We start from the raw sequence: 25,749 nt of genomic DNA, 5'->3' as shown, positions 1-25,749 counted from the left end.
ATAGATAAATGATAAATTGACTATACTACAAAAAAAAAGAATTATAAGGATAATTAGTCAACCTAAACACAGAAACAACAACAACAGCAAACACAAACACAGACACATAGACACACGCACACACACAGACACACATACACACATTCACACACACACACACACACACACACACACACACACACACACACACATATCTATGGTCCAGTCAGCTAAGGATGACTTTGCAAACGGACAAGACAGGGGAATTGTTCCCCTCCCTTCAATACTAGGATAAATATACTGTGCATGTGCCAATCCGATGTCGCAGCCCACTTTGTTGTGTGCAAAATGTTGTCGGTGTTCTGATTGGAATCCATTGATTAATCATATTGATTAGAATGTCACTTCTTGATAATAGTACTATAAGAGTAGACATACAATTCTTAAAATCTACCATGGGTGTTCATTTACTCTTACCTTTACCTAAAGCTTTCCGCATGCACATTATTTTTTTGGATAAAAATCCCAAGTTGTGTTTTGATTATGAGAGATGACAACAAAATAACGATTCGAAATTGTTTTATTGCACATAAAATTTTTATCTGATACTGCAGACACGACATCGGTGATTGCAGATTAAAGGCTAAAGACAGCAGTACAACATTCTACCCAGTCAATAGTAAGATTTTTAACGATGTACACAAAAAATAATGACAAAAACATATTATATACCTTTAGAGAATATTCAGATTAGCATTCTGTATCACGATAGATATTAAATAGCATGATCAGGGAGTTGTGTGTGCAATGTGTGTGTGGGGGTATGTATGTATGTGTGTGCATGCGTGTGTGAGAGATAGAAGGGGTTCAACAGTGGTAGGGGTGGGGTGGAGTGGGGTGTGGGTGAACCCTCTTGTTACAGATGGGGGGGGGGGTTCACTGACGTATAGTGAAAACAAGATTCAATAGTTTATTTATTTCCATCATCAAAAAGAAAAGAAAAGAAAAGAAAAAGTTGACATAATCCAAAGTGATACAATTTTTTTTTCATTTCTCTTACACTCGTCTGATAAAGGATTTTTTTAAAAATACAATATAAAGAATATACACGAATGATGTAAAAAAGAAACAATGCACTTTGCCATGGCAACAAAAATAGTAAATAATCACAATGATGGAAAAGAAAAAAAAATTGTATCACTTTGGATTATGTCAACTTTTTCTTTTCTTTTCTTTTCTTTTTGATGATGGAAATAAATAAACTATTGAATTGAATTGAATTGAAAGATGTTTCGCCCGCTTTTGTACATGATTATGAACTTTACAGAGGAGATAAAACGACCAATACTCTAATATTATGGTTCTGAGCTGGTTGCAAAGGGGATAGATAGCAGAAGCATAGATAAATAGACTAGTATGAACAAAATTACGTCAAAATAAGTTCAATATGGATCATGGTGAGCGGTATAGTGATGATGAACGCATTTTGTCGAATCGGGAAGGTAGCATATCTCCCTGGTCAAATGACCAGGGAATGAAATCCGTTATCAAGTTTGCGTTCACTTTATAGACAGATATGCAGGAGTAGAGAAACGCCACTGGTATTACGAGTGGAGAGAATCTATGCATTTAAGAACCAAGATGCATGATAACAAAGGACAAAATTACTAATGTTTATTGCACTCTTTGGAAGGAAGTCAAAGTCTGAGGCATGAGAAAGAGATACTGGGAAGACTTGGAGGAAGAAAGACGGATGTCCCTGAACGTGTGTTCTGCACATTAGACATAAGCCCCTCCCGTCATCCAATAGGAATCCATCATTTCAGTCGTCCTATCTGCCACCCTCGTGTCAAGGGGGTAGTCGGCACCCGCGTCCGCCCCGCTCAGAATCGGGGTCGCGTTCCTATAGTAACCGCCTCGTCGGGCTCGTCCGCGCTTGATGCGCTCCTCCAGGCTTTCGACACGGATTTCGATTTCGGTGGGGAAGTGGCAGCGGGCCGTGTTCGGGCAGAAGTTCCATTTCCACGTCAGGTAGGCGACCATGAAAAGCAAGGCGAGATAGGCTGTGCACGATATCAGGATCACTCCTATACGGAAGACGGGCAAAGACGACATGGAAATAAATGAGATGATCGAATAGTGTCATTATGCAATATGCGTAACCAATGATCAGTATGTAACTACTGTCTGTTTCTTAGCTAGATTTTTATTTCATAATGGGAGCTCGGTAAGAGCAAGGCAAGTAAGACTGACTTTCTTATATTTCGTACATCGCGACGTCATAGAATTTGTCCAGTTGTCTGTAATGAATTTGAAGCACGTCACCAACTTCCAATTCCTGCTACACGCACCACATGTATACTCTGAAAAAAAAGCAAGTGTTTACCAGTAATAGATTTCTATGCGCTATATCTATTTCTTCTTGTTTTTCCCCCAGTTTCTCAAGAAGCAGTGGTAGTAGAAGCAACAGCAACAACATAATTTATGTATCGCTGGATGTCGGAACATATAGGTTGTGGGTTGCGTATGAGAGAAAAACGACAGAACGACATAAATAAATAGGACACCTGTTTTCAAGGTATAAGGTCACCAGTCAACCTCGTTTGGATGATAGCTAGGATTGATAAACACTTGGCACCAACTCGCTCTTCCTTTAATCGTGCCAAAGCCACTGCTGACTTTCTGTTGTCAGACGTGATGTACTAGATCCAATGAACCGATATGATACTCTGTCCTTTCAGTCAAAGTGCGTCACGTCATTGTGAGCGAAAGCTCATTGAAAACTTTTTGGGAAATGTTCAGCACACTTACAGGTCTCTTCAATTGTCATCTGCGACATCGTTCGAAGATGAGCAAGGGCAAACTAAAATACGTCATGACAAAATTTATGACCGAAGACGCAGAATGATGACATTTCACGAATAGAAAAAAAAAAATAAATAAAAAAGACGACAATAACGGGAGGTGTGGATGTCTTTTTCCCATGCTTGCATAATTGCGTCCAAAATCTCCTCGTACTTTTATTAATTTGTGCAAAATATTGTATTCCTTGGCCGAATTAACCATTGCACCAACTCCTTCGTTAAATCACTATTAAACTCTTTTACGTAAACTGCTACCCGTGTAAGCATTCATTCACACATCAGATATAACTTGGATTAGGCTCTCCACAGAAACAACGTCAGAAACAACTGCAACAACAAATTATATCGCGACATGATTACGGCTGATGAGCCAAAATGGTCAGTTGACATAAACACAAACTGAAAAATAAAATTGTTTGCTGGCTTGATTAAAAGATTTGGAAGTAGATCACTCGACTGGCAATGACTGAGTGGCAGGTGCATGGCCAACCACGCACAACACACAGCCAAACACACTTGCTGAGTGATCGCTGTTTGTGAAATGCCACCGAAAGAGAACGAAATAAAGTGTCAGCGACTATATCCAAATCAGCATTGTCGAAATGTATAAATTGTAATGTATATGGGATATATGCGTATGTATGTATACAAATGTATGCATGTATTGATTGATTTGTTAATTCACCTATCCATATCTCTCTTTCTTTCTTTAAATATTTCTTTATTTGTTTGATTCATCGATTTATTTCTATTTAGCTTATAATTCCCTATATACTCAAAGATTTCTGCCTTCGCAGAGCCCTATTAGGTCCCAACCAGACATCAAAGAAAAACAAAAATCATTATTATGACAGGTCAAACTGGAACTTTTACTGTAACTGCCATTCGTTATGAGCCGAAAATAATGTGAAAGTGATAATGATGGTTATAGTGCCCTTTTTAAAGATAATATGGTTGAATTCTCACCGTAAGACAGGGCCATACTCGCCGGGCGGCTCATCTGTAGTCTCAGGTTCTCATCATCTAGAACGAAGATGCATATGCAGAAGAGAGGTAGTGTGAGGGCTGCGATGGAGACTAGGAGGGCCCAGCAAATTTTCCTGTTCGTCAGCCTCGCCCGGGATATGTTCTACGAGACGACGGAAAATAAAGGGCAAAGTTAGAAAAAAAATATTAAAGGAGAATTTACCCCACATTATCATATAAGTATATGGAGTAGGTGAATGCCAACAAAATAATGATTATTTTAGTAAGATGAATTAGTTCGGTTTGAGGAAAATTGGGCAATCCGTTCAAAAGTTTCGCATTTTTTCCCAAGTTTTGGTTAAGAAATTCATGTGTCGTCATCGCTGGATGAGGAGGGTTCAAAAGTTCGTGTTGTTGCAGCAATGGAAAGCTGTAAAAAAAAAGTAAAAAAGAGAAGTCTACAAAATTCAATTTTTTAGTCTACAATGACGAAAGTGCACTTGACTTATACCTCCTAACCAGGCGGAATGATAATTATTAGCCTTGATATCACATTATGCCAGTACACGTAGAACGTACTTTTTGTGATAGCTTAAAGGGGCCCTGAAATCCAAATGCATGTTGATTTGTGTTGATTTGTGTTGATTTACGATACCCTCAACATCACTCTTGCGGTGAAACGAATATCTCGAAATATTCCATATATTTTTAACGATTTTTCTTCTATTTTTCTTCAGATTACTCGGGAACGCCCACAAAAAATCCTTCCAAACCAATATTCTTGAGATGACCTCATCTGTCAATCATTGCTAAAGTACTGAAATGTTCCACAAAAGGTATTGGAATGCACCTTCCCCTCGACTCAGCATAACTTGCATGTTCCCTCGCCATGTCTTTTGTTAGTCACATTAATATCACAGAAACATGCAAGTTATGATGAGTCGAGAGGGAGGTGCATTCCAGTGTCTTTTGTTAACACAGTTATGAGTTGCATGGACAGACATGAAAGCCTGCTTTGAAAATTCTGGCTGATTTTTTTTTATTAAGCTTTTTACCAAAGGCAATTCATTCTAAAAAGAGAAATTTTTATCACACCATTTCTCTCTTCAGCCGAAAGCTATGATCTTGATGAGACGCACTGCGATTTCTTTCAATCTGTAGTTAATATGTTGTTAATCTGTACTTCGTACTACTAGAGAATTCTGTCAAGTTGGATTCTCTTGGATTGCGGTTGCCCTGCTTGCCACAGTTACAAACAGAAGACTAGAAATCAGCCATATCAAGTGAGAACTCCAAAGATGAAGTATATACCCAAGATGTGCTTCATCAGGGCCCCATTTCATAAGAAGTTGATATGAGAGCAACTCCAGCTTCCTGATTGGCTGTTGCTTTGAGAAGTTGCCAGTCTATAGCACGACAAGAGGTGCTAAAATGGGGCCCAAAAGCGAATGGGACTAATTGTTACAGAGACGTAGATGATGATGATGATGATGAGAAGTGCATGGATGATTCCTTGTCAGTTAAATTAGCTACGCAAGTTGAAAAATTACTAAGAAAAGAAACCTTGTCCGCACTTTTCTTTAAACTGCAGAAGTAGGTGACCACGTGATCAAGTCTAGAATCTCTCAGATCTTGACTTGACAGTTTGATCATCGAAATCTCGTATACCTTTAGCGCCTTCAACAGCGACGTCGCCTTCCATCCGACATCGAGCTCGTAGAGACAGAGTTCGCAGACAGTACTTCCCGACGTCATCAGCCACTTCTTCAGACAGGTAATGTGCACGTGACTCGCACTGCCGGTGCACAGGCACGGGTTAATGAGGGGGTCACCGATGGCGTCGCCCTCCAGGCAGATCCGGCAAGTGACAGACCCGACGCTGCTGTCGACGAACGAACACTTCCGATTGCTGTCGGCGGACGACGTGGAATGATTTTTGTTGACACAAGAGTCGTTAATGTTGCAGCCATCATGCGAATGTTTCCGATCTGCATCGAAAGGGGACGAAGGTTTCCGAGGTGACGACTCCTGCTCCGATGGCGTGTCGAGCGGTATCTCGAAGGGAGCGTCCAGTACGCATTGTCCGTCCGTATCACTTGTTTGCAGCCCTACGGATGACGTTGAAGTGTGTTTCTCGTTCTGTACAAAGAAAAGTGAAGAAAGATATTGGCTGAGGGTCGTCCAAACACCTGTCGGTTATTGCCGTTATATCGATTTGGGTATCACGATAAAGCATGACACCATCATCATCATGAAAGGATATCATTCACAAAAACCCAATAATAATAATAATGATAATAATGATGATAATGATGATGATGATAATACTACTACTACTACTACTACTACTACTAATAATAATAATAGTAATAATAATAATAATAATAATAATAATAATAATAATAATAATAATGCTATTACATCGCCGCAAAGTTGAATAGGATGAAAAGAAAAATGAGATGCACAAACTTATCATGAATAATGATAATAACAACAATACTTCAGTGCTCCAATGCAATGCCTTCGCTTCAGTATCATATTTCTGATTCGAAAAAGAAAACAACCACTATCCTCAATGTCCTTCGCGGATACTTGGCAGCTATTTCAAACGGGAGATATGATACCAGTCATTCAGATATTCTGATCAAAACTGCTTATGATGATGATGATGGGGATGATGATAACAACAACAACAATAATGATTATAATAATAATAATAAAAATAAATACAACGACTAAAGATAGATAAACGCCATTTTCTCTTTTGATGAAATGCTCAGTGTGCTTCATGACATAAATATAACAAAATCAAAAATGTAGAAACAAAAATAACACGAACATATCATTCAGCACAACACAGTTAAATGTAGGTTGTCCTGAAAGGAAGGTGAACAGTTTTTGTTCTTCAAACAGTTCTTCAAGCTGGTGAGGCATGGGCACCCGTTCCCCCGGGATCACATGGAGAGCGGAACATCCAACCAAGACTGGAAGTGAATGATATCGTGATATCCGCATAGGTTGGTAATGACATTAACAAAAGCTTATTACACCCGGGGGTCGTTCCTTTAATGATGTGATAAACCAAAATAGCATTGATGAATACCACTTGCCCCTGTATATACTCGAACGAACTGTCCTCACTAAATCAACGTTTATCTATAGTTGCGCTAAATAGATTATGGAATTCCCTTGATAAATATTAAGGGTTCTCCCAGTTTTAAATCATTTCGTATAAATCTCAATGAATCTGATTGCTATTAACTAATAAATTATGTACCCCATGACTTCTTTACCTGACTCGGAATTGTTCCTGTTTCGCCCTATATCGAGATTATAATTGACTTGCCCTTCATTCATTCTATCCCCCTCCTTTTCTCTCTATTCGTTTCCTTTCAATCATTCTTCACTGTTCTTTACTGGGTGATCGCACACTTGTGACTTTCTTTTGTTGTTTGTTTTTATTCGGCGCCAGAGTGAGTGTTTGTGCGTCATGTTATACCAATGATATAATGACAAGTGTATTTTTTTTTTTTTTTTTTGCTCTGGTTGATTAGCACTATGTTTACTTATTGTGTGAGTTTAGTATGAAAATAATGTGTTGAAAACAACCCGCCAACATAAACATCTCTCCGCTAAATCTCCTGTTTTCATTGAAATCAAACAGGGGGAAAAAAGTCGTCCTCCGGACCAAATCGGCGCTGTGTTGAAATGACCTGTTATATGGCAATAATGACTTTCAGGAGGAAGTAGTTGAAGCTGTTACATTTGGACATTAAATCGGGACATCATCTACTCATGATGATAATAATTTATTTACGTGTCTCTCTTGACCTCCCTCGGTCCAATTTGTTCCCTCCATGATAAAACGAAGACAAAAACAAACAAGACAAAACAAAAAGCATAAAGTCAACTTAGATATTGGTCAATTGTACTTTCCAATGAAAGCTCATTGCACGTATCCCTCGATGCCGCATTTTGAACATTTTACCAGTAGGCAGTCGCCTTGCAATTTCCTGACAAAGTTTTGAACCAGCTGGGTCCTTCATACGTGTATACATTGTGGTACTGTGCATGCAGTTACAGCAGGTGACTGTACTGTTAAAAATGGCATGACCTGCTGTGAAATCTCGCAAGATCCAAATCCGGCGCTCCACTTACTCACTGAAGTTATTTATCACTTGCCATATATCTATATTGTACGGTAGATAATGCGGACAAATATTAAATGAAAGATGCGAAATGATATAACTTTTTTTTTTCTCAAGGTTCACCCTTTCATACAAGCAATCGAGATCTTCGCAATGTCAATCGAATAATAATTCAAAACTGGGACTTATAATCAAAATGTTCAAATGTTTTCATTGATCGGCGACGCATGCAAACTAGTACTGCTGCGGTGATGATTTTGTCTAACTCACATTTCTCCCATCGTAATAGATGCACAGAATATCACAAAATTGCTTTTGGTCGATATCTAAGCAATAAGCCTTTCCCCACACACGTGTCCTTAAAATTTCTTTGGAGTTATTTTGAAACTCGACAAACAGAGATACATATTTCGTGTCTAACTCGCTTCGTGTGACAACCAATTAATCTTATTCCGTCAACAACGACCACGATGATGAACATCTACCGTATTAGTGATGCATTTTTGTGAAATTTTTTGTCGAATTACATGTAAAAATGATGTGAAAAATTATCCAATTGTCGAAACGACAAAACCAACTCGACAAAATCAGTACGTTTAACATTTGATCTAGTAGTGTTCACATGAGAGTAAGGTCAAGTGCAAGTCATAATTATAGCTCTGCATAATCAGGCCTCTACATCTATAATTGTGTTGTACAGAAGCAGCCAAACTATGCAATGTATCTTTAAGGTACGGAGAGGTCCGTTCGTTCGATTGTATGTTTGTTTGTTTGTTTGTACTCTCGAAACCTTCACTGACTGGTTGATTTGACTTTGCTTCTTTCTTTAGAAATAATTAGCCTCACCAGAGTAACTTCCTATTACGATGATTTCGAAAAGTTTGTCCTGTCAGCAGATTTAATTTTGGCAGACAATTATTGTGTGATTGATGGCTGTTTAAACTATAGAGGAAACGACACTTGGATGACGACCAATTTGAACGAGGTCCGCCGTTGGTTTGTTGGAGTGTCAAAAGTTAAATTGTCACTGTACTTTTTTTAATTTTTATTTCATGAATGTATTTATCTATTTATCGATCCATTCATTTGTATATTGATTGATTGATTGATTGATTGATGGATGATTGATTGATTGAATTGGGAATGCACAGTAGCGATGTCAGCCCTGTTAGATTTCGGTTCGGTAGCAATCTATAGCCATTCCAAATATGCAGCAAAATGAAAACTCAAGGTATTCCTCATATCTATGTGGACGTCTGTAATAATATAATCATCTGCAATCATATCTTTCGTTGTAAACTAAGTGGTGTCGGCACGTCAAAGTTTCAGTATTGGAGGCATATAACGAAGTGCGCATCATTACATAGTCCCACATAATCATCATCATGGAATCAGGTTTGTGCCATCCCAACAAGAAGCTACATAGCATACAGGATGATTACGTTCCATCGCTGTGATTAATTGCAGATGAATTATGCCTTCTGTCGCATTATCGTACTCAAAGTGAAAGTGCATTGATAAGATAGTGGAAACTTGGAAGCGAAATAAATACCTTAACAAGTAAAGTGAAACCAAATATTCGATGTTATACTTTGCTATACGAATTTCTGAAAACCGCAAAGCAATATTGTGTCAATTGGCATGGCTTACAATACCTGAACTTTCGGCTTAATCAGTGTAACGGATAGGTCACAGAAATTGCAGAATCCTGTCGGTTTATCTTGCATGGCATCGCTGACATACGAGAGAACACACATGTATGACACGTGTCCTCAAAATCAACCGATCACAAAATCGACGAGAAAATCTCTGGGTAAATGTCACAATCGTCTGTTTGTTTGCTTGTTGTTGTTGTTCTTTTTTGTTGCTGTTGTTGTTGTTGCTGCATGACAGAACAACCGTGTTACAGCAATTATGCTATAATGCCTAGCTCTGTCTTTCCGACATTGCTGCCTATAAAATTCCCCTTTAACTTTTGTGTTTTCAAATTACATGATCTCTTGCTGAAAAGCGTGATTACGTGCTAAGTCTTTTTGATTGGTTATACCATGATAATTCATGTGACAATGAACCGTGTTGCACCTCTCGCACTTCAATTCAATTCAATTCATTTATTTCATTCTCATTTTCTTTCCAACAAAACATAACACGAGGTAAATCAGAAAATCCATCATAAGCATGTATACAGTACGAAGTGCGAAGGATTAACGATATATAACAAACTAATAGAGATGAATCATGTATACATATGGGAAAATACAAAGTTATATTTTGAGGAGGAAAAAAAAAAGAGAACTGAGAGGTCCACTAAAAAGCAGTGCTTGTAGGTTGTGGACCACTCAAGAATTTCTTCCAAAAATACACATACAATTACAAATACATTACACATATGCACAACAACATGGCATAACTAAACTAAGGAGATACAATCGAACGGAATGGGACAAAAACAGAATTAGCGGAAGAAAGGGAAAGGAAGAAAGAGAGAGAGAGAGAGAGAGAGAAATGAGAGAGAAGGGGGGGGGGGGAGAGGGAGGGAGAGGAAAGATAGAGAATGCCTACACGCTGAACAAGAGAAACGGAAGAGAGAATTGATGAGGTGCTTCGAACAGCTGGTGACTGCACACAGCTGTGTAGAAATTATGCAAATAACATGCCGTATTTCGTTGCCTAGTAATGCCGTTTTTCACTGCGTAATAATGAATTAAATAACCGATGATGACCCTCATGTTTGCTGTAACCTGTATAGGTAATGAAAATAAATATCTTAGCTAGAATTTAACAAAAAAGATTTCAAATTACGCTTAAAAATATATAACGATGAAGAATTTTTTTATTTCAGGACCTAATGAATTCCAAAATTTAGGGCCGATGTATATAAATGTGTTCTGAGCTAATAAGGTTCTCAAAAGGGGTAAGTGAAACTCATTAGAGCTCCTAGTAGGATAATCATGAAAAGATTGATTTCGTGGAAACATTGAATTAAAAATATTGGGAAGAGCATTTGTGTTATAATTGAACATGAACTGGCCCAGTTGAAAAAGAAACAAATCTTTAATTTTTAAAATCTTATATTCAATGAACAATGAATCTGAATGAGAACGTGGCGAAACCCCACAAATAATACGAAGTACTTTCTTTTGTAATAATAATAATTTATCTAATAAAGTTTGATGGGCGCTACCCCATGCTAAAATTCCGTAATTAAGATAAGGTAATATTAAAGAAAAATACAACGTTAACAAAGACGACGATGGAATGTGAAACTTAAGTCTGTTGATAATACCAATATTTCGTGAAATTATTTTACTTATGTTGATAATATGAGGCCTCCACGAAAGTTTATCATCCACTGTAATACCAAGGAATTTTATGTGGGATACACATTCTAATTGAGTACCATCAAAAATAAGATCTGTGCTTAATGTTTCTATGGATTTACTAAAAAGCATATACTTAGTTTTCTGAAGATTAAGTGATAATTTATTAGCTCTTATCCATTGAGTCACTTTTTTCAATTCAGAGTTGACGGTGTCAATTAAAGTAACTAGGTCTTGATGGGAAAAGAAAACATTTGAGTCATCAGCAAAAAGTATAAATGAGAGTGTATCAGATGACCTGCAAAAATCATTGATGTAAACAATAAAAAGTAAAGGACCTAATATACTACCCTGAGGGACGCCACATTTAATAAATTTGAAACTTGAGTTATTCTCGTTCAGAGATACATATTGTTTTCGGTTTTGCAGGTAACTCCTGAACCACTCCAAGGCCTTCCCCCTTATGCCATAATGTGACAATTTATGAAATAAAATGTCATGATTAATTGTATCGAAGGCCTTGGAGAAGTCCAGGAAGATACCAACAAGATGTGAATGATTATCTATTGTATGCGCGGCATTATCAATAAACTTCAATAGAGCGTGAATAGTGCTGTGTTTCCGACGAAACCCAAATTGAGAGTTTACAAAAACATTATGAGAGTTAAGAAAATTAATTGTTCTTTTAAATATTAATTTTTCTAAAATTTTAGATAAGGATGAAAGTAAAGAAATGGGTCTATAATTGCTGACATCAAGATCATCTCCTTTTTTAAATAAAGGGACAACCTTAGCAATTTTCATTTGATCAGGAAAAACGCCATATAACATAGATTTATTGAAAATATGTACAAGTGGGTCCACAAATGAAGATATAATACCCTTTAAAATGAAATTACTTATGTCATCATAACCCGCACTGCGTTTGTTATTCATTCCAGTAACAATATCCATTATTTCATGTTTCGTAGTTGGAACGAAAAAAATAGAACTAGAATTAGATTCACCTAAAAAATGTGAAAAATGTGTATTAGACGGTGGTACTTCTTTCGCCAAATTCTCTCCAATCATTGAAAAATAAGAATTAAAAATATTTGCCATATCACCAGAATCTTCAAAAATTCTATCATCGAATCGAATTTTCGTAATACTTGATTTCTTTTTTGATACATTCATGGCCTGTTTCAATACCTTCCATGTATTCTTCATATCATGTTTATATTTTTCTAACTGAATCGCATAATATTTCCTCTTTTCAAATCGTATAACTTTAGTTAAAATATTTTTATACGATGTATATTTCCTTTTCGACTCTTCAGTTTTTTTCATTTTATATTTATAATATAACCTATTTTTCCTATTCACAGAACGCAAAAGGGATTTAGAAATCCATGGAAGCTTAGGGAATGTTTTATAATTAACTAACTTATCTTTTATTTTAGGTATATATTCATCTAAATTTCTATTAATTATCTCTAAAAAATTATCACATGATACATTAACATCATCATTATCACAAACACCAGACCAATCAACTCTTTCTAAGCTAGCACCAAGGCTAGCTAAATTTTCTGATGTGGCTCTTCGTCTAGTTGGAGGAACATGAAACTTATTAACCGCATGCTTAAGATTAAACCAAGCCATAACTGGGAAATGATCAGTCATATCGGATAAAATTATAGAAGAATCTAAAAATTGTAATAAATTACCAAAAATATTATCAAGGAGGGTGGCGGAATGATTTGTAACACGTGTGGGTTTCGAGATTAAAGGCAAAAATGAGGCTGATAAAAGTATTTCAAGAAACTCTTGTGACATGATATCATTTTTTATCAAATCAATATTAAAATCACCCATTACAAAAACATTTTTATTAACAAAAAGGGGACTCTTTAACACATTTGTAATACAATTCAAAAAATCATTAGGATTAGAACTAGGGGGTCTGTAAACAATACCAATTATAATATTCTTACTTTGTGGAACAGATATTTCCACAAATAAAGATTCTATAATATCATTCATTGAATTTAACTCATCGCAAACGTTGTAATCAAATTCATGAGACAAATAAAACGCTCATCAACTTCCATCCACCCAACCCCTTCCATCAAACTCACTGTAAGTATTCCGTTTAAAGGTCCATCTCGGCAAACATATCACATATTCCAGGAAGGCAAATGTCAGAGATATTTCTTGAGGAAAACAAAACAAATCATGAAGTAAACATTCTCCTTCCAGAGGAGATGATATCAACGACAATCAACTGTGAATTGAGTGAAGAATAATTGAATGCATATTCCGCAAGTTCGTTGGTCCGAAAATGAAAGAGTTACTTATTCCGAAGGTTCCTGATCCCGAAGGTTCAAAAAGTGTGCATCTATTTTCCATTTTTGGATTAACAAAACTTATTTTATTTGGGGATTAACAAACCTTCAGAATAACGAACCACTGATATCATTTTCGAACCAACGAACTTACGGATCTGCGAATCTGCGGAATAACGTCACAAAATATGATGCGAATAATGAACCTTATGTCCCTATTCAATTTTTGGATTGACGAACACCTAGGCCTATAGTGATACGGACTTTGTTTGTTTGGAATAACAAACCTAAATTTCATTTTCGGACTTACGAATCTTCGGTATAAAGAACATCACCTGATTTTCATTGATGGTGTTTAAATCTGTTTGTTAGAAAGCCAAGGATGGCTTGATTTCCGATATTTTTTTATAATGAAAACTAATGGTGACCTGTTTCAAAATATTTTGCAGCAAGCATGTAGCTCCAACAGCTCCTGAAAAAGCTGAAAAACTTACAAACAAGAACGCTCTTGCTCTAAATGATATCACCTTATGGAGGATTTTCCCCTTTTTGGGGAATGAAAGCCGATTTGTCAAAGAGATGACACCTTTAAGCATTCCCGACAGCCTGTTGCACGAAGAACTTACCATTCCCCCCCCCCCTCCCCCGACATGCGAGCTAGCTGCGGTTTGGCCAACTTATGGGCCACGCACACGCACAAAAACAATGATGATAATATGGGAATTTTGGCACAAACAAAATCATAGTTAAACGGTCATGGCACACGGTCTGAAATTAATTGACTTGCGGGATATCAACACAATACGACACTCGACTATCATAATTCAATAATGATGCCAGAATTGAGGGGGGAAAGGTTCAATGGGACAGGATGGTGATGACATCATTAATGGCGACAGAATGAATAGAAGAATTAATTGGCACAAAATAGAGATTGGGGAAAAATGTATGGGTCCTTATTTCAAAAAAAAAAAAAACACGCTGGAGATGAGAGTAAATGTTATGTAAACATATTTTGGCCTTTCTTCAGTGTTCTGTGAAGATTTCGGCAGATCGATGTAACTGACAAAGCTGCAATTCATTACGTCACTCCCACTTCTCTTCCGATGTTATTGAAATCACTGCTGTATTTCTAAATCGATGATGAATAATAGGGGAAGGGTGGATTCTGTCACAGTTAAAGGAAACCCATACCCAAAGAGAAATGTGGATTGAGTGAAAGCAGCAAAATTATAGTAGAACACATCAGTGAAAGTTTGAGGAAAATCGGACAAGCGTTGCAAAAGTTATGCATTTTTTTTTTTTTTTTTACTTTTGGTGTTGGAACCGCTGGACAAGGAGACTATACTTATGACATCATGTGTGGACTACAATTACAGTATAAAGAAAATATAAACAAAATTCAACATGTTTTCATTTTTCTAGCATAATGAAAGAGCACCGTCTAACTGCTTTCAGAAAGCAGGGGGGAATGATTACTATACCCTTAATATAATATGTCATGCAGTATCAAGTTGATGGAATGTGTAATTTTCATGAAAAGTGAATTTTTGTAAAATTCCCTTTATATTTTCTTTATATTGTTGCCCACTCATGACGTCATGGACTCCTCAGTCTCCTCATCCAGCGGTTCCAAACCAAAACTTTAAATATTCATAATTTTTGCATCGATTGTCCAATTTTCCTCAAACTTTCATTGATATGTTCTGCTAATGTTGCTGCTTTCACTCAAACCACATTTCTTTTTGGGTTTTGGTTTCCTTTAAACCACTGTTTACTCGAGGTCATCCCATAGATACCCTTGGATCGTTATCTTCAGTGGAACTTAAAGGGAAAGTAAACCCCAAGAACAATGTGGATTGAGTGAAAGCAGCAACATTAGTAGAACACATCAGTGAAAGTTTGAGAAAAATCGGACAATTGATGCAAAAGTTATGAATTTTTACAGTTTTGGTGTTGGAACCGCTGGATGAGGAGACTACTAGAGGTTATGACGTATGAGTGGACTACAATATAAAGAAAATAAAAAGGGAATTCAATAAAAATTCATTTTTCATGAAAATTACACATTCCGTCAGCTTGATACTGACATATGTTAGGGGTAGCACTTATTCCCCCTGCTTTCTGAAAGCGGTTAGTCAAGAATTCTTTCATTTTGCTAGAAAAGTGAATTTTTGTGGAATTCCTTTTATATTTTCTTTATATTGTGGTCCTCTCATACGTCATAACCTCTAGTAGTCTCCTCATCCAGCGGTTCCAACACCAAAACTGTAAAAATTCATAACTTTTGCATCAATTGTCCGATTTTCCTCAAACTTTCACTGATGTGTTCTACTAATGTTACTGCTTTTACTCAATCCACATTGCTCTTTGGGTTTGTGTTCCCTTTAAAGAGAGTCTTTTCTTCCAACAGGAGCATTCAACTAACTTGCTCGTGTTAAAATCATGTTGATGGAATTCTCTTTTTATGACGGGAATTTTCATTGATGATATATAGCAGTTCAGGACTTTATATTATAGTGTGATCATGCGGCTGGACGCACGGAAGGCGTTGAAGGGGAAGGGGATATGCTATCTATGGATACCATTAGAGAGAATATCGGACAAATAGAATGAAACAATAATCATAATCATTCATGAGTAGCCTCACATCATTATTATTCAATTTAAGGGAAAACAGTCAAAGCAATTACATTTGTACTTCAGTCTGAACCCCGCAATTTTCGTTGGTTTGTATAAAGAAATTACGTGGAATCGATGAGAACCACACTGCCTGTGCGTTCTGTGGACAAATTGTGTGTGTGTGTGTGTGTGTGTGTGTGTGTGTGTGTGCACTTGTGTTTGTGTGTGTGTGTGGGTGTGTGAATGTTTGTGTATGTGTGTGTGTGTGTGTACGTGTGTGTGTGTCTACGTTCTCCCGGTTAGCAATAATCAATTTTGATTGCATATAACATATAGGGGCAGTGATGTGGTATATCAAAATGGAATGGGTTCTTCATTGACTCTTAGTTTAGTTTACGTTTAGTCCCAAGCTTGAGTCCTGCTGTGTGCATAATTACTATACTATTTAGTATATCATACTTCATCTTATTGTTATTACATATTATTTCATCATTATTGCTATTAACTATTATCATGTCATGAAAATTGTTGGAATTGTACAAAATAGCCATACTGTATTATGCCATATTTGCATGTACAATTTGAATGTGAAATTGCTGCAAATTTATGTTATTCTATTGTAAAGCAATGCCGTGCATACAGAGAATATAATTAATTATATCATAATTGCTTATTTTGATGTTATAATCATTATCTTTCTTATAAACAGGGTCAAGAAGTAGGGGCAATGGATGGATCACAAATCATTGATCCTTCAATCACTACTTATGATATTTTACTGGTTATGCTAAACGTAGATTTTGTATGCAAGATGTAATCTAATTTTACATTGTTATATATCATATTCAATTCTATACTTTGATTACTGTTTTAACCTAATCGTATATTGTATTGTATTGTACTAGTATTGTATTGTTGGATTGTAACATTGCGATGTTCAAAAGTTGTTTCAAATTGTAAACTGTATTTTGATTTTTTTTTTAAATTAAGTGTAATATACAGGGCTCTCTTGTAAAGCAGTTTTATAATATGTTCAAGAGACTACCTGTAGAAAGAACACATAATGAATAAACAAACAAATAAATGAATGAATGAATAACCAATTAGATAGATATATATATAGATAGATAGATAGATAGATAGATATAGATATATAAATAAATGAATAAATCAATAAATAAATGAATAAGAACTATCGAGATCAGGGCCTTTAAGAGGGGTGCGCGACGTCGGTAGGGGATAAAAAAAAACCCTTTTTCGTGGATTAGTCCTCAATCCTGCTAATCCACAGTCATCGTGTTCGAGTTTAGGAGCCTCTATCGATACAGAGTCTACGACCCGACAGGGAGATTACAGGCATAGATGTGCGGCATACCGCGACAGAATTGAACCCATCGAAATCCTGCCAGCTAATTGCCTTGCACAGATGAAAAGAATGATCAATTACGACCTCTCATTATACACGCATGCACAACACTCCGACGTAACATTCGAATCATATTTTGCCAAATATCAGCGAAATAATTCAATTCTTTTGTTAGAAATAAATTATCCATATTCCACCATTGTTTTGAATGCCGGCCATGTATTTGCTTGGTATGATAAACCGTTAAAAAAAAAACTCAACTCTCTTCAAGCGTTCGTAACAGCATACATATCTCACTTGGGGTAGAATGTGGTTATTTTTGATATTCCTTTATAATGTTAAGGTATTATTCTTTTTTTTTCAAATAATGTGAGTTTGCGTATTATTATCGCCAAAGATTAATTTTTCATTTCTTCATTTATATAGAGTATTGATATTGTGTTGATTTTATGATGTAAAAAGGAATGTCCTTGATTTGTTATTTTGTGTTTGTTGAACTGTTATATTTTGTCATTCTGTTGCAGGGCCCCCTAGGATAACAGTGTGTAAACCACTGATGGGGCTACCGTGGGTAAAGAAAACTGAATAAATAAATGAATGAATAAATAAATAAATAAATAAACCCAAATGATGAGTAATCAATATTGACGGTTTGTTACTGCCAGCCATCACAATATAAAACCATAACAGATAAATCCTATTTAGGAGCACTTTATTACATAATTAACTCTAAATGTTGAAGCCATATTAGCGCTATATTAGAACACTGCGATACCCGTATTATTACTTTATGTTGGGCAGATCCAGATCATTACTTTAATGTACGGCTGGTAATAGAAGTAAAATATTGTACTATAAGCAACGGTCGAACCATCATTGTATACGCATATACATGTATACTTCTATATGACCAGTCTTGTGCTGCTGCTTATATTACGATACTTAATACACTACGAGCACTGCTACTGCTGCTGCTGCTGTACAACTACTATATACCACTGCCACTACTACTACTACTACTACTACTACTACTACTACTACTACTACTACTACTACTACTACTACTACTACTTCTGCTTACTACTCAGGCATATTAATAACAGATTACATGGAAGACCCGTCGGCAACATTGTGGCGATATATTGCATCATCTTCACAGTTCATTATCTTAATTATATTCACTAGAAAACACGAATTAATTATGCTATTACTGTTTTTCACACATTATCTACATTATAACACAGACGTGCACGTATTCCGTTCAGTCTGCTTGGATATCATTATTGTGTTCTTCAGTTTTACCTGAAATACATTAATTTGAACATAGTTCTAAAAAACCTCCACTTGAACTTAAATTTACCGCTCTCATCCCGACGTTCCTCTCTTGTTCAATTTCACGTACATACAGCGATACAAAACAATGACCTCTAGAATCTGTGTAATCAAAAAGACGAAGAATTTTGTTTTATCATTTCGCGCTAATAGCTCATTGTATATACTCTTCAAGTTTGGTTATACATGCATGGGATTATAATACCTTCATGATGATGTCGTCATAATTACTGCAGCATGTGACCAGTAACGATATTGAAATGTATTCTATATTTCATTATCACTATGACATCATCTTACTTTTTGAAAGTAAAGTCTATAGAAACATCTATTCCCAATCCTGCGTGTCGTTAAATAGGTCTTTCGAGTGGTCAGCTGTTTGTGGTTTGACACAAAAGAGGGGATTCCCCGAACTATGCGGGGAAACTCAAACAACAGGAAATTGATCAAACTTAGTTTTCCAGTACTGAGCGCCTCGAGGAGCGTCAAACAAAAGCAAATTATAAACACTAAGTCAGCATCTGTAAGTCCACCGAGTTTTCACTAATTCAAGATATTGCCCGTTTATAATCGATTGCTTCCTTGTTAGAGCCCCTTAAAGATGAATGCGATAATAAGTTGAGTAAGACTAAAGTAGTGACCTCATTCTTCAAGCGCTCCTCCGCAAGAAGCGCATTTTATAGTACCTGGCCACTGGCTGAAGAATCTGTATAAAAGCATACTCTTATACGAAGAGAAAAATATGACAATTTCTCACGGTTCAGCATGGAGAAATCAGATTTACTTTTGATTTCTGCATTTTCCCTTAGTATATACAGCACGACTTTGTATGTCCTTCAGGGTTATCATAACCTTATAGTTTGGGCACATTAAACTTATAACGTCATCAAATAATGATAACGAGGATAATCCACCTACTTAGATGTCAATGGTTCTTATAAAACGTTTTAAAAGGAAAGCAAAAATATTCCGATGTAACAATTTCAGCTTAATATATGCTTAGTCAAAAGGGTAAATGCAGTTGGTGTTCCCAAAAACATCTGCAAAACGATTGGACACCTTTTAACGCAAAATGATGGGAATAATCAGAAATACACAGTACAAAGTGTGAATGTTGCCTCTAAAGCATCAAAATGAATTGAATCAAATTGAATTGAATTGAATTGAATTGAATTGAATTGAATTGACATGAAATGAAATGAAATGAATTGAATTGAATTGAAATGAAATGAATTGAATTGAATTGATTTGAATTGAATTGAATTGAATTGAATTCGGAAGAGGAAAAAAGGGATGTCAATCACTCCATAGTGTTATGGTGCCTACGCAGTAAGTACCCGTGGGTTACCAGTATACTTAACACGGGCAAGGCTATTATAGGCATAACAAGGCTCATCAACTACTGTCTCAGAATGCTAATGATAATAAACAAAAATAAGGACAGCGTGGTAAGATGAGGGTTAGATGGAAAACGTGAGAATAAGCGAATGATGATATGGGAGGTACACCAGCAAGGGGATTATTGTGAATAATGGTGGTTGATGCGACACGTACTATACTGAAGTGAATATGACTTGGGTAAAATAATGTTCCTGCCGTAAATCATTTGGCCGTCAATATTATATGCAGGTATATAACCATCACAACTACGATGACTCATTAGCAATATAGTGGTGGTAATCATTTATTTAATTGGTAATAATAATGTGGACGAGGGGTCTACATAGTGAAAAGTCCAACTACATAGTGAAAAGTCCAACTCCATTTCCTGCAACTTTAGTTTCAATTCAATTTTCATTGTTAACTTTGCTTTTGTGATGCGTAGTATTGTCAACTTCACGTATTTTTCTTTGTTACTACATTGCATTGATGTTGTGTTATTTTTGATGGAAATGTTGTTGGCAATGAAATAAATGAAATGAATACGTTCAAGTCGACTTTTATGAATAGAGCAACATCACAAAGAAAGATACAAGTTTTATTCGCGTCGGACGTTCAGTACCAAAGGCCAAAGAACTTTTTAGTCTCACATGGTCTGTATTTATGAAACAGTATAGTATCGAACGTTATTTCCAATGCTAACTGTATATGGATGAGGTAATGATGTCATCGTCCTACAGCTCTCCTTGTACAGTCAAAACTGTCTATAGCGGCCACCCAAGGGAGACGAAATGAGTGCTTGTTATAGACGGATGGCCACTATAGACAGGGTCTCTCGCATGTGGCTTTTCTCTCGGGAAGAATCGTTTTTAGTGGCCGCATAAGGCAGGTGGCCGCTACAGACAGGTTGCCGCTAAGGCAGTTTGAATGTAGTTTGTATAATCATTTTGTATGTTAAAGGAATGATGAGAATCATGTGTTTTTATCATCGACAATATAACGATTGTTTGTTTGTTTGCTTGCTTGCTTGTTTGTTCTCGTTTTATTTTCCATCTGACAAGATGGCTGGAAAGTCCAGATTCAGCTGCACTAATAGCTGGTCTTACTCCATAGGATCAAGTTGGATGTGAGGTCGGACCATCTCACCGGGTTGAGCACCCTGCGTTTTGCGATAAATAAATGCAGCGGAATCTTTTCTGGTATTAACTCTCACACATGGGACCTCCGTTTTTATGTCCTATCCGAGGGACAGAGTGTTTTGCCTCTGTTAGACGGGACGGTATGATACACACAACATTACTCATTCAGACTCGTAAAGCACGGGTCGTTGCAATAGTTTGCCATTGAACTGATTCGATCCGTTTCTATGATACAACAATATGCCCCTCTCCCACCCCCCCCCCCCAAATATATATAATACAGTATAACACAGTATATAATGTACTACAGTATATTATACTCCTCTCTTTTTGTGATTGACGCATTATATCCCCTCACAATAAACCAAGAAGAGTTTTAACAGAAAGCTATATCCGGGCTGAATACTGTAAAACGAGGAATGTTCGCATGCATTTTAATGTCGCGAATTTCGCGAGCGCCAAGAATCTCGAAATTAAAATGCACGCGAAAGTTCTTGTCCACACTATATGCACTGAATGCCAGTGGCAGTTCGCGAAAATTTCATGCCGCAAAAAAGGCCGTCAGCTCCAATTCGCGAAAAATTCATGCCGCGAATATATCATGTTTTACAGTAATCATTAATGTCGGTGCTCCCAAATCACTGTTCCCACGAAACTTCACAGGGGAATGTCACGTCACGTCAATAGTCATGGATATTGGGCAGCTGTTGGGGAATAACGATACCGATAAGCGCTAAACAAACGAACAAGCAGACAAACAAACATTAAGACATAGTACGTGGAAATAAAGATGCGATAAGATTTTGTATACAGGTATCCATAACTGATGAAGTCAATAGTAAATGCTATAGAAGTGGATATTACTTTATTGACCTGCATACTGTGCAGATGTTTAAACTGAATATGAGGGGGGGGGGGACAGATTTGCCTCTATGGGGCATTTAATTTCTTCAAAATAAGGTCAATGCGTTTCTAATAATAGGGGACTAAAGATGAATTTACTTGTCTCAGGAATAACGAACATGGTCTAAAATACGATTCATGCACGGACAGTGCATAAGCTTTGGACTCTGTCCAAGTTGTCCATCGTTAAAAACACTCATTTATTAATATATCTAAGGGGTACTATAGACTTTATTGCCAGATCGAACTTTTTTGTTTTGATAATCACACAAAGGAAGAACGATGTGTAATACGGGTACACCAAAAATATATATGAACATATAAATATACGAGACGAAAGGGTATTTACAACGTTTGTTTAAGCAAACCATAAAAGAAGGTAGAAGCGATTCAACGAAAACGTTGTATATTATGTCGGAATTCATTATTTGGAATATCACTTTTTCTCTTGTTAAAAGTTCACGACAACGACCAATTTATTGGTTCATGATATTATGCCGATACGTCAGGGCAGAATATTCAGTTCACAGTGCACGTCAAAATGTTCAGAATGTTTGCTTGATTTAAGAGTATTGCGTTTATCATTCATGACTGACTGACTGACTGACTGACTTAATTGCATAAGACAGTGTGTCCCTTTGCTCTCCTACGAGTGATCCTTCTCCAGTTATCATTCATATTAGAAATGAATTGACTTGATTCATGATGCTTAAAACTTCACATTATCTATACCGAGAAAACACATATAGATAGAGCGTGGGTTTTATTTGAAGACCGAGTTTTAGAGCTGCTTCTCTTTCTAATATAGGGACCTGACAACTCAGCTGAAACCCCTTCCCCCCCCAAAAAAAAAGCCCGAACAAACAAACAAACAAAACAAAAACAAAGCCCGCGCAACAGTACCAGTACCTGTCCAAGTGATTCAGTGTATGATTCAAATTCACCAAAGTACTTAAGTATGCCCCTGCCCTCTTTTTTTTTCTTTTTTAAATCGAAGTCACCCAGAGATAGCATGACTGTGTTCAATTTGAATAAGTACTTTTTATACGCTTTGGAGCTCCGTAGTTGTTTGTCGCCTGTAAATTCAAAGGGTGTTGTATATACGTGATGCTGTTCTCTGAAGGTCAACATGCATGCAGAGACTATAAAATGAAAAGCTTCCTTTCACGTCTGTTTTCTCCTCTCCCCGATTCCATCCCGAAACAAAGTGATAATACCAGCGAACAACAAAACAAAACAAAACAAAACAAAACAAAACAAAACAAAACAAACAACAACAACGACACTACAAAATGAGAGGACCATCGCCCACTATGAATATTACAATACAATCGGGCCTACCAGCAATATCGTACCAAATGACATAAAAATACATAAAGATACTTTATAGATTTGTATTCATCCCATCAGAGTTAGATGATGATGATAAATTATGTATAATCCTGCGTGCGCGTGTATCAAAAGCTGTATAAACATGAAAGTTGTATGACGACGTTCAGTAACAAGAGTCAAAGTTATCATTATGTGAGGCTTTGGTGTGGAATTAACTGTACACAGTCCTGTCGCTGTATACAGAAGATGCTGGTGTGGAATATGAGCGGGACGCAGAGTACCCCCCCCCCCCCCCCCCACGCCCCTAACTACCACCACCACTCACGCAGTCATCTTCAGCGAATCGACATGAACGACATGTCGACTATTGTCTTCTCGTCTTCCTCTTTTGTGCTGATGTAAAGTTTTGTTGATATCTTATTTGTTTTTTGTTTTTTTTTACTTCTAGTATACTAATATTTGCGTGTCATGCTCAGCAAGCTCTGTTACAGATCACAATTAAAGGTTTCGTGCTTTATCATTTATTTGTCCTCTCCCACTTCTCCAACATCTTGCTGAAAGGGAAAAGCACATAGGTAATACCAACGACATACGTACGTACCGTATTATTACTCTCTGTTTGCGTCTTTGTTTCCGCGACGACATCGTTATCGAGATCGAAGGTCAGGTCAGACGACTTATTGAGCTCACCATCCTCATCAAACTGCTTCTCATTGTTCGTCTCGTCGCTGTCATGCTGGCTCGTCAACGTCGAGAACTGTACCGTTGTTGCTCCCTTAGTCGACATCGTTTCAGGAATTTACGTCTCTTTAATACGACGACACAAACGATTATTCTGCCCGTTCAGAGAGGACTGATGTCTGTTTTGACGGTCGTTCCGTTTCGAGAGTAAACTTCTGTCTAAGCTAGTGCAGTACTCTATAATCGTTGTATGTTAAAATCTACAACATTATACTCCACCAGAAGGTCTCATCGTTGACGTTGAACTTTTGATGGTGGCAAGATCTCCGCATGTTTACAGACCAACGAGGTGTGCTTTTCCGCTGGTACACGAAATACCACAGCAAGAAGCATCAACGCGGGGGTTGCACACCTGTTGGTCCCGTGTAATCTGCCAGAAGGTGTAGGGTTCACTTCTTTCGTGTTTGTGTCGGGACAGCTGCGAGGCAAACTGAACAACGGTTACTCTAGTATTCCAATATGACGTTATAATGATACCTCCTGGTTAACGGTATTGGATAGGTGATAGAATTATTCGGTTCTCGGTTCTAGAAGTACAGATTTCGGGCGGGGAACGCACAGCTGTTTGAGACTGTCGTCTGCTACGATGAATAGGTACAAGTACACGGTATTATTATGTACGTAAACATGAGCATCAAACGCGCAGGGAAGCAGCTAATCACACATTGACAGAACGCGCTTTTCCGAGTTGTGTTAACTGTCGCTACTGTGTGCCCTTGTATCTGACAGTACAAGGCAGATGATCTTCCGGTTTCCCTGGTGACGTTATTCCAACTCTATCTGACAGTGTAAGTTCGAAACTTTGAAGATGTGTGTACAAACTTCCTGTAATTCCAGCTGGAAGTTTACAAGCAAGCACCATACTTGAGGTCCAATAAAGAACGATCCCACCTAGTTGAGACCCGATGGAAGCCAGGATAACCGATGTCAACAAGACGTGGAATTAAAAAATAAAAAAAGTACCCGGACAACTTTACATCTCGTCGATGACCTGTAATAGCCGTCACCTTGTGCGCTGGTCTGGGCGAGACAATTTCAAAGTGGAGCGGGTACAAGCTAGTACATGTACATGGGAAAGAAGCTGACTCGGCAATGAACAGTATTCAAATTTTGACTCACTACCCGCAACACTATGTTGTTATTTGATGTCGAACATGTAATGACCGCATCCTCACCATTAAAGTGCCGGGGCGTTGTTAACAGAGCTGCGCAATGCACAACATTTCCCTACACCATTGGCTGACGCCAGAAGCATGCACGTCTGGTAAACCTCTGATCTGCTGTTTTTACATGACAGAGATCTAACTCCAACTGCTGTCCCACTTTCTGT

General features: G+C 37.2%; 1 protein-coding gene across 1 annotated transcript; it reads right to left on the bottom strand.

Annotated features, from left to right (window-relative positions):
• Positions 1–1,633: 1,633 nt before the first annotated feature.
• LOC140228488 (uncharacterized) lies at positions 1,634–24,465 on the bottom strand. The gene is made up of 4 exons (XM_072308704.1): positions 24,280–24,465; positions 5,478–5,948; positions 3,810–3,972; positions 1,634–2,066 (listed from the first exon to the last, which is right to left on the bottom strand). Exons 1-4 carry the CDS (start codon positions 24,463–24,465, stop codon positions 1,759–1,761), a joined length of 1,128 nt encoding a protein of 375 aa, XP_072164805.1. The 3' UTR covers positions 1,634–1,758.
• Positions 24,466–25,749: the final 1,284 nt, after the last annotated feature.

Source organism: Diadema setosum, chromosome 5, assembly GCF_964275005.1.
Source record: "Diadema setosum chromosome 5, eeDiaSeto1, whole genome shotgun sequence".
Classification (NCBI taxonomy): domain Eukaryota; kingdom Metazoa; phylum Echinodermata; class Echinoidea; order Diadematoida; family Diadematidae; genus Diadema; species Diadema setosum.
Note: the sequence above shows the minus strand (reverse complement) of the source record. Positions and strands in the feature narration are given on the sequence as shown.

Excerpts from the sequence above, each read along its gene's own strand:
- LOC140228488 (XM_072308704.1), bottom strand. The coding sequence starts at position 24,465 with ATGTCGACTAAGGGAGCAACAACGGTACAGTTCTCGACGTTGACGAGC. Across the intron at positions 5,949-24,279 it reads AAACAGAGAGTAATAATACG|AACGAGAAACACACTTCAAC; the intron begins GTACGTACGTAT and ends TTCTTTGTACAG. Across the intron at positions 2,067-3,809 it reads GAGTATGGCCCTGTCTTACG|GAGTGATCCTGATATCGTGC; the intron begins GTGAGAATTCAA and ends TCTTCCGTATAG.